A 10,177-nucleotide genomic window follows, 5' to 3' on the forward strand; every position below is an offset into this window, starting at 1 on the left:
TTCAGCAGGGTGGCCCATCACTTCTGTGCTGTCTTTAAAAGACAATTCAGGTGCAATGCAACTCTGTTCTCTTATCAACCAACTGCACGTCTTTACAAGCAGGTTTCACCACAGGAATTTATACAAACTGAGCTCTGACGGCACTGAAAGATAAAGGTCAGCCTCTATGTAGCTGCACAGGTGGATCTCCTCAGTCCTGTGTTAGATTGTGTAATGTTTGCTTGTAGGTAATCCTGCAATGATAAATGCGTAACACCTGTAGGTTAAGGTCAGATGTTCCATTGTTGTAAGAGATGGAAACATGTTGCAATCACACTACAGAGATCTCAAAGACATTTTTGTTAACAGTTCACAAGATGATGCACAAACAGTATGCTCTTTTTAATGACTAGTCATACCCATTAATTAAAGACAAAAAATGAAGGCCTTGAAATTTCAACAACTGCTTGTGTTATATAAATAAAGACCACAATATAAATACTGATGCAATTGTAAACACTAACTTCTTGCTCATCTTTGTCAGTCCATCTCTTCTCACACCTTCAAATCTGTTTAAACATTCTCCTGCTTCTGACTGAAAAACTCTGACTTTAGTGAAGCAGCTGGTGGTCAGAGCTCCATAACAAGTCTTCATGTTCAGTTCTCTGCAAACTGCGATTAGGCAATTAGATGCCTGCAAGGGCTAAAATTATTGACCAATAAGTCAGTTGATCCAATACAAAATGAATCAAACTATTTTGATAATCATGCAATCCTTGCTTAAACTGGTTTAATGGCTATGCGTAATGTCAAAGGTGTTCCTTGTCCTGACCAAAGATGGAGCTAAAAGGAAAAGCGAATGTTGAACTTAAATTTGTTGGATGAACTGAAATTCTCTGGGTTTTAGAGCAGAGACACACCAAGCTGATGTGAAAGAACTAGCAGCAATGAAGGCTGACCTCTGCGTCACCTCACATCACCTTTGCCTGGGCCAGTCAGGTTGAAAAAGTTGCACTTAAACACACCGCACAGAGTTCAGCCAACAGCCGACTATGTGAATACCTGTCTGTCTTGGTGTGTCTCTGCCCTTAGACCACTGATTGGACAAAACGGCCATTTTGAAGACATTAAATGGATGTCACCTGGGAGAAGCATAACACATGCAACATCAGAATGTTCACAGGTTGACCTGTGGGGTTTATCATAGATCTCTCTCTTTCCATGCATGTCCTGTCACTGATGAAAACATGCTTGTTTTGAATTCCACTTCCAGTGAAATCCAACTTTCACATTAAGTGTGATTAGCATTTCCTGGGAGGGGGGGGCGGTATTAGCACAGCAGAAAGATTAAGTATGGATGACTGGAACATAGTATGGGAGCCAATCTGAGAAATGCAAGAAGTCGGGAGTCATAAAACTATGCTCGCCTTGTGTACACAAAACTTGAAATCCACTCAGAGTTCACAATCCTGAAAGCACACTTTTTTTTTTTAAAGCGCCATTAGTTTTTGTCAGTGCTGGAAAGCCTGTGATTTCACCCACCTCTATTTGAGGATGCCTGAGGTGCAAATGTAATGCGCCTCTAAGTGAAAACTGATTGTCTTAAATATGCAAGAACCTAAATGTTATGTTTATTAAGGCAACATGCACTTTTTGATACAAGCCTTATGGCATGGATGGAGAGGAAATCAGAGGATATTTCCTTCAATCTTCCGCCACAGTAACAACAATTAATAATTGATTGACTGTGCTCACTGGGTTGTGCTGTGTGCCACCACAGGAATCCAGCTGTTAAATGCCCAGTCATGCAGAGCAAGCAGAAGCACTTGCTGGCTTTCACCCAGTGGTGGTGTGTCCTAAGACCCCTACAAGCAGACTTCTAGACCCCCGCTGTGCAAACTACAACAAGCACTCCGTTTCCCAGTCTCTGGAGCAAAGCGTGCATACACAAGTAAACAAAGTCATTATGGGTAAATAAAGTGAAATGAATGGAAGTGACTTATGATCTCATAATGCTCAGTGACCAGAAACCAAAAGGCAAAGAGGTGAACCTTTGCAAGCCAACAAGTTTCAACTCACAATTCACTCTTTTAACCCAAACCATGGCCCCAAATGCTTACTAACTATTCACCCCAAAACAAGCCAGTCTTATAACAAAACCTACCTGTTTCATTCTCCACATTCGAATTTTAATTAATACAGGGGCAACAGTCTTCCTCCGATGTCTTAGTGTAACGAAATATTCAGCTTTTGCCAGCCTCTTTTCTGTGCTGTAATGTCAGTTGGTTTGCCTCGCTGTCTCCATCCATCTCTCTGGTACTCAGTGGCCAATGTTCATCTGGTTTCGTCTGCAAACTTCACAACACTTTCTGCTTCAGTACGGTTTCACCTTCTGTCTGTCTCCTTTCAGACTTTGACTTCCAATAGCAGATTCAGAGCAAAGAAAACTTTTCTGAAGGCTTATTCTATGTGTAGATGTTGCTGACACACACATAAAAAGCCAAGCAAATACAGTAGCACTAATGTAGAAATGGGGAAGAATGGCACAGTTTTAAATGCAGGTGTGACGGACACATCATAAAGGTGTCAACAGGTGTAATAAAACCTAAACAAGAAATATGTCAGTCAATACAACACGGTCCTGAGAAGAGGCCTCTTTAACCAAAAGCATTTATGTGCACTCCAGTGCACACAGCCTCCACAAATATGAAACAAAACAATACTGACATTATAGTAAATGGGCTGCAATTTCTTGTATTCACTTGAATTTTACTATTTCACTCTTGACTCAATGTGAGCATGACACTCCCTTCATTTGACATGAGAAACAAATCAGCAGAGCGACATCCATTTCCTCACATCCAACATTTTGCTCATGAGCTTGCTATATTAATCAGGTTAGAAATTAAGCTGAATAAATACTGCTGCAGCAGCAGTTTCAGGTTTGGTGAGACGTGACATTGATTTCCTTCTAAATGGCACCAGAAAACCAGAAATACTAGTATCTCTGTGGTGTGTGTTTACATGTGATTATGTAACTGTATGCCTGCATGCGAGGACATGCCTTTGCAGTTACAAAAGTGCTGAATTTAGTCCCCCCCCCCCAACTCTGTTTGATTTCAATCTACAAAAATCAGCATCACCCTCCCCTTTGTTATGCCAACATTGTCAAATCATGCCAAGACTTGTATTTCTAAAACATTCCTATAACCAACACAACACCGAAGTTGCTGTTTTAAGACAAAACTATATGATACACTAAGACAGCAAACTGTCATTTCATCTTAGTCCTCAGACAAATTAAGCGACCAATTCAATTTTCCCTGACTGATAGCTGTGTGCTAACCTGCTGGAAACATCAGCACACCACATAAAGAGAAGGATGACAGAAACTGCTAGTGTTTGACTTTTGCCACGCTGGTGAATTTATCGTTTTATTATCTATCTTTCAGGAGCCAGGACTTTTCACTTGCTTCACTCTGACCTCTGTGACATTTAATGAAAGCACTAGAAAGCAGCCTAAAGGGTATGTGAACCACAGTAGTATGAAAGACTGACAAATAATTACTTAACTGGTAAATTGCATTACAGTTGCTTCAATTTAAAAAGCCATGTCAATCTGTTTACACAACACTTGCAATAATTGAAATTTATTTATGGTTAAAATTTGATTATTACTGTGCATTGGGGATGGGACAATATGCTGAAATTTGCAAAACAAAAACACAATATGTATCATTTTATTTCTAGCGATATAGACTGTGTGGTATCTGGTTGTTCTTTACATAATCACACCAGTGCTAGAAAAGGGTAAAAAAAAAAAAGAGGAATAAAGTACAAGTATTCTGCAACTAGTCATATATTGTTGTCATAGAGTTTCTAATTCTATCATGACTGAATCAAATTATAAACACCATATATAGAACCATATTGAGAAAAAGTCACATCGTCCCATCACTAGTGTGCATGTGCACCGGGTGAGTGGGACAGAAGAGTGAAGGTTGTACTCAACAGCACATCTGATCCATTCATCTTTAAAATTTTATTTCATATTACATTTTCATTTATTATTCTTTTATTAAACTTTTTTATTATTCTCTTATTTTGCCATCATTGTTTTATGGACACATAAGCCAGCTAAAATTATTTGACTAATTTCAGTTGTCTATTGTTACAAGGCTGCACAACTGATCTGCATGAGATCTTACATTTCTGAAATATTTTAGCAGTTAAAGTTTGGACACAATGAAAGTCATGACTGTCAGTATGTGCATAGTCACTATCTTAATAACACTCAACTGTCATAAATGTCTCCACACGTTGAAGCCGTGGGACGGGAAAGGCTCATTTTCCTGACTTTATCAAACTATAAAGTCAACTGGACAAAACCTGTGAGAGCCTGCTGTCGGTGCATAGGGCTTATGTTTCCTGCTAACTTTTGGTTGAATGTGGGGTCTGGGTGTAGATCTCATGCTGCCTATTGTTTCCACATCCTCTGCAGCCTGAGTAATGGCCTTCTGAAAACAGGCTGTCTTTTGTTTTGGCCTCCTCGGCTCCAGAGTGGGATGCCATGGCACTGCTTCCCCTTTCTGGTTGATAGGAGGAGGAGGAGGAGGAGGAGGAGGAGGAGGAGGAGGAGGGAGTGAAACCTACTGCCACACACCACCGCTGTCTGTTATCAGCAGGAGGCAAGTCACTCTGGACTGGGTGCTAAAGCAAACTGTGTATATATGTGTGTGTGGCTCAGCTCCAGCTCCTCTCACCAGGGTGGTGTCAGCATTACTGCCACTCATAAGCCTGAGGAGAGAGAAAGGCCCAAGTCTAGCTATCAGCCAAACATCTCTGCCACTGGCTTAGAGACACAAACACATCCAGCCAGCCACCACCTTGATCTTCACCACACTTCAGTGAACGCCACTTCTCATCATCTCAATCACAAACAAAAGAAGTGAACTGTTCCCAGGGCCACAAGTTGACACATACCATTTAAGACGAGTCCCCTCCACAATGGAGGACGGCAACACAAAACACAATTGTGTCTTTGTCTCTGGCCTAGGATGGGGGAGGGCAACAGAAACTGAGATGAACGTACAAAGAGAGAAACTACAGATTGTTTTTTTTAATGCAGGTGTGCGTTTATGATCCCATAGTCAATCAGTCAACGCTCGAAGCTCTGCAGTGTCTTCTCTCTAGCCGAGTTCCACATGCTGACAATGGGTGATTAATGTGGCTGCCTTGAGTGGGAGGCAGTGCATGTAATCATGCCCCAGCCTGTAATCACCTTCCATTCCTTTTCATTTGTAATTTCCCCAAGAAGGACAGAGCTGGTGCCAGAGCTGTACGCTCCACTGCTGGGGAAGAGGACATTGTTAAGAGGGAGGTGGGAGAAGGATGGGAAGAGGTTCTGTGCCACAAGCATCCCCTGAGGTTTCCCCCTCCGATGCCAAGAACGATACATCTCTGGCAGGTGCCTGAGGGCCAGACTGTCAACTTCAACAAATTGTGGGCTGCTGTGCCTGACAAATGCCTCTCCTCCTGACCCCCCTGAGCTAGGCGGGATCCACACAGAACGCTATGTTCCTAAACATGCAGGACCATACCATCAAAACTACACACGGGGAAACAAATGCCCTTTTATGCCTCATTAGCTTATGGCGTGGATTTTCAGATGAGGGGAATTAGACGGGACACATTCCTCAGGGAGCTGAGATGTGCTCTATATCTCCAAGCTGCTTAATCAAACACAGAATGCTTTTTTTCCCCAGAGCTGCTGCTGGATCTACGAGAGCCGCTTGTCTTCACCATGCATTCAGTGTTTGCTTAAATAAATATGTAGGTGCATGGGATTTTCTTTCTTGACATATAAAAAAAACAAAAAAACAACCCCAAAATAGTAGCTCGATAAAACCACCAGTGCTTAAAACATCCTAATCTCTTGATAACTTTCTTCTATTTGGGTGTGATCTAAACAAAAACAACATGCATTTACAAGTGACACACACCACATGCTGTATACAGAATAGATTACAGCTCTGTTGGAATGTGACATATGTATTCTCTTACATTTCTAATTGTTCTCAGTTTTTTCATGTTGTTAAGTGCATCTTAATTTCATATTTGATGAAGATTTATGCATAAATTAAGTGGGATTTTTATTGTAGTCATTTAGATAATCAGCCAGTTTTTATATCTGTCTTTGCTAATGCAGATTCTACAGCAATTAAAGTAACATCAGCATTTCCCATGTACAAAACAAAACAAACAAACAAAAACCCAACAAACAAAAAACAGGTAAAAATCTAGACTTGAAACTTTAGTCATAGTTAATAACAATCATTCCTTTATTAGTCCCATGTGGGGAAATTTCACATTGATGGTGGCACTGTCCAAGTCATTGCCTGGCCACCAGGGGCAACCTGGGGTTCAGCGTCTTGCCCAAGATCTTCAACATGTGGAGTGGGGAGACGGGGAATCAAACCACCAACTTAACGGTTAGGAGACGACCACTCTACCCCCTGAACTGCAGCTGCCCCATAACTAAATACCTATGATGGAAAATGTTTGTAGTGTTGTCCATTTTATTTTCCATTCCATTATATCCACAGCGGGGAGGTTGGAGACAAACAAACCCTTGGGGCAAACCACAACACATCTGGCCTGACTGTAACGCATTGGGCTGAAAAACTCGATTATTTTTGGGTGATCCAATTAGGGTGACTACACACAGCCTGCATTCCCCCACTCATTGTTATTCAAATCAGAGGAGACAACACACAATCAGAGGGGGCTCCAGGATCTCAGCATAAGTAGCCTAAACACACACAGAAAAAAAATTATCTGCACTCAAACACACAGATACTCACAGAGATAAATCCCCTCATTCACTCTTTCTTTGATAGACAGAGACAAATCAACCAAACAAACACACCACACACAGAGGGTCCTCAGGGGATCCAGTCTGGTCCTGCCAGACTAAAGACTGCTACACAACAGGCACGGAGGGCAGGACAGGAAAAAGGAGGCGGGACATGAATAAATCATGCTTTTAGGCCACACAGAATGCAGTAAAAACACACACATTCAAATAACACACAAGACACACACCTTTAACACAACATGCATAGTATATAACTCACACACACACCACTTAACTGTACAAGGTGTTGTCTCCCTCTCATCAAACACACACACACACACCAAATTGGGAAAATTAGCAGGCCAGAGTTCATATCATCTGCCTAGCTATTACAGCAGCAAAAGTGTGTCAGCACTACACACACACACAAACAAAAACACATATTTATGAATGTCTGACTCAGGCAGACTGGGAAAGCTAATGCAAACTAAGTCCCGATGCTTCACGCTATAATCAAGAGCATTACGACTCCCATAATTACTTCTAAACATTCATTTGGCTGATAACTTCAGGCCTTTGTGCCACTTGTTGAAAAGGGTGTAAAATTCATTGCAATTGCTCAGCCATCCCAGTAAAAACAGAGGTCCACAGGTGAACTATCACAGTGTACAAACCATAGATCCAAACATGTTTCAGCACAATACAGCCCTCTGCTATATTAAATCTGAGTGGCTTGAGTGCTTTTTGAGGAAAAAATTTAATATATTCAATTTAACAGACATCATACAAAGTTTAATTCATCTTTCATTTTAATTTTAATGTGCAAATGGTGAGGCTGTGCATTGGATGTGCAACTTTTCTTCTTATCAAATGCTACACACATTCTTGTCCGTGTCCTGTTGGAGTTGCAGAGCCAGACAAGCCCCCCCCGAAAACAAAACAGTGCAACTGACCAAGTGACCCAAACACTGTGAACTGCTTCTCAGGCTGATAACCCCGCTTGACAGTCTGTGTAGGAGCCAGTGTGTAAACTTTACACAGACATCTTGTGCTACTTAGAGAGCCACTCCCACCGGACTACCACTACAGTAGTGACAGGAAGTAAAAATGAATTTGACTGCTCTTGGTCCCTTGAGGGAAATAACAGTTCAAATATTAAAACAAGTCCTAGTGCCACACGTTTTTCATTTAAAATTAGCAGTTATGTAGTAAAAGCAAGTAGGAGCAACACACTGTCCAGCACCACCACACACACTTAAATTAATCCAGTCTATATAAGGCCCCTTCCAAAACACACCACCACTCAGCTCATCTTGTCATGACAGGAAAGGGGCTGCTACTCTTTCCAACCAGCCCGTGCAATTAGCATTAACTGAAAAGTAAAGTATTCCCCATGGACACAGCTGTTACTGACTGTAGTCTAAACACACACACAGTGTACTGCAGATTATGGTTCAATTTCAAGGGGCAAAGAAAACTTGATAATATATATTAGTGTTGTAGTGTACTGCCTAGGCCACACCCTCACAAATATATTATTAATGTGTATTTTCTCAAAAGACAACAGGGTGCACACAGTGAAGGCTCCTCATTTGACTTATGATAACTCCTCTCCCACTGTTGGCTCCGTCCGTGTGTGTGCACACATCCTCCCTCCATCATGATCTTTTTTTCAGCGCCGCTCGCTGACCTAACAAAGCCTCTCCACAGTCACCGGCCTGACCCAGTGACCTGCATGCCTCCTGTCTGCTGGAGACAACCAGCTACAGTACAATCTTAAACTGTGGCTGACAATCTATACTATGGGACATATGACACGAACACTAGCTTCTTCACAGTACAAGAAGTTAATACATTATTCAGCACAGACATTTATTTTGAGAAAAGGCCAAGTGATGTGTTGGCTTCTTCCTAGCAGAAATAATAAACTTACCCCTTGGTTTCCTTTGAAACAAATTGATGGTTCACGTGGTAATGATCCCTAAAGTGAAAGAAAGACAAAATAATTCATTTGTTGTGTCACAGCTGCACAGAGTTCTGTAATCTTAGTAGATAATTATACAGTTTAAACATAAGTTAATGCCTATGCTGTGTGAATGGCCTCCAGAGGAGCTAATTATGAGACAAACTAACCTACTTATCAGCTAGATAAGTATTCAGACTGCAGCCTCTTTACGTTAAGGCACCAGGGAGGTTTCCCAGCAAACAGCTGACGGGCTTGTCTCTTCCCGACACTCACAGGATTCAGTCCTGATGTGCTATGCAGCAAAGTAGCCAACTGATTTAAGGTTAAGCAACTTGTTGGAACTTCTCCCGTTTATTTATTCCCCCAATTATATAAACACAAGACGGACTACACGCTGCCATAAAAATGAAAAACGTGAGCAAACAACAGAACGGTAATTTAACTACAGTAACAAATGCAAATGAAGCAGTTTAAAACAGAAGAAGAAGCACAAGCCACAGGTCTCCAAACACATAGGATGAAACGGTACCTTGAGGTTTTGGTAAGCCTCCAGCGCTCTGATAGCCGTGTCCGTGAGCTTCACATGGTACAGCGTCCTGTTGGGGCCGTTTTTGTTATTTTTTCCACAGGAGAGCCCATAGTGGTGCTCCTGCCTGAGAGAAGCCATCGCTGGCTTTTCTCTGTGTCCTACAATTAAAGCTGCTTTCCTCTCTCAGCTCAACACGCTCCCTGAAGGCGTCACGATGTGGGCGGGGCCAGGGCGACAGCAGCAGCCTGAACTCTGTGTGCATCAGGACACTATAGCCTGCTTTATTTGTACAGGGCTTTATGCTTGTTATTATAATAGCTAATATAATACCCAGAGAATTCTTTCATACCCTTTACTTGGTTATTTTCACATTTCTTCTTGGTTTGTCCCTTGACAAATCATCAGTATTGTTACTGAGGGGGCTTTGTAGCCTATCTATGGAAATGTATTGCTTTCACCCTGAAAAAAAAAGCTCAGTATCTTGTTATAATAACAAGCTTCTTTTTTCACGATAAAAGGTGACATTTTTCTCGTTATAAGGAGATACTGTATTTTCTCATAACAATGAAATAAGTAAAGTTTCAAATTTATGGCCTGAAGAACCATCTAATATTATAACACACACTGTAGAAAGGATCATATCACTTCTACTCCATAATGTGAGCCCTGCATAGCTTTCAGTGAGTGACAGCACTGCACAGACTGACTTCACCTGCTGTCAGTAATGCCTGTAACATGATCGGGACATGTGCAGGGTATCGTGGCTCATGAGCTGGTCATTGTGTGGAAGGTTGGTATGGGTGTTGATGAGAGAGCAGCTGCTGGAGGGGTGCTGCAGCCAGTGCTG

At 41.7% G+C, this 10,177-nt stretch overlaps 1 protein-coding gene across 1 annotated transcript in view; it reads right to left on the reverse strand.

Annotated features, from left to right (window-relative positions):
- Positions 1 to 9,583, reverse strand: part of LOC109971583 (RNA polymerase II elongation factor ELL-like) — a 29,171-nt gene extending 19,588 nt beyond the window's left edge. Inside the window, exons 1-2 of the mRNA XM_020619933.1 lie at positions 9,331 to 9,583; positions 8,769 to 8,816 (exon numbers count right to left, since the gene is read on the reverse strand). Of these exons, the coding sequence (XP_020475589.1) occupies positions 8,769 to 8,816; positions 9,331 to 9,468 (186 nt within the window). The 5' untranslated portion in view covers positions 9,469 to 9,583. The remainder of the gene's footprint in view (positions 1 to 8,768; positions 8,817 to 9,330) is intronic.
- Between the last annotated feature and the right edge of the window lie 594 nt (positions 9,584 to 10,177).

Source organism: Monopterus albus, unplaced genomic scaffold (assembly GCF_001952655.1).
Source record: "Monopterus albus unplaced genomic scaffold, M_albus_1.0 scaffold228.1, whole genome shotgun sequence".
Lineage (NCBI taxonomy): Eukaryota > Metazoa > Chordata > Actinopteri > Synbranchiformes > Synbranchidae > Monopterus > Monopterus albus.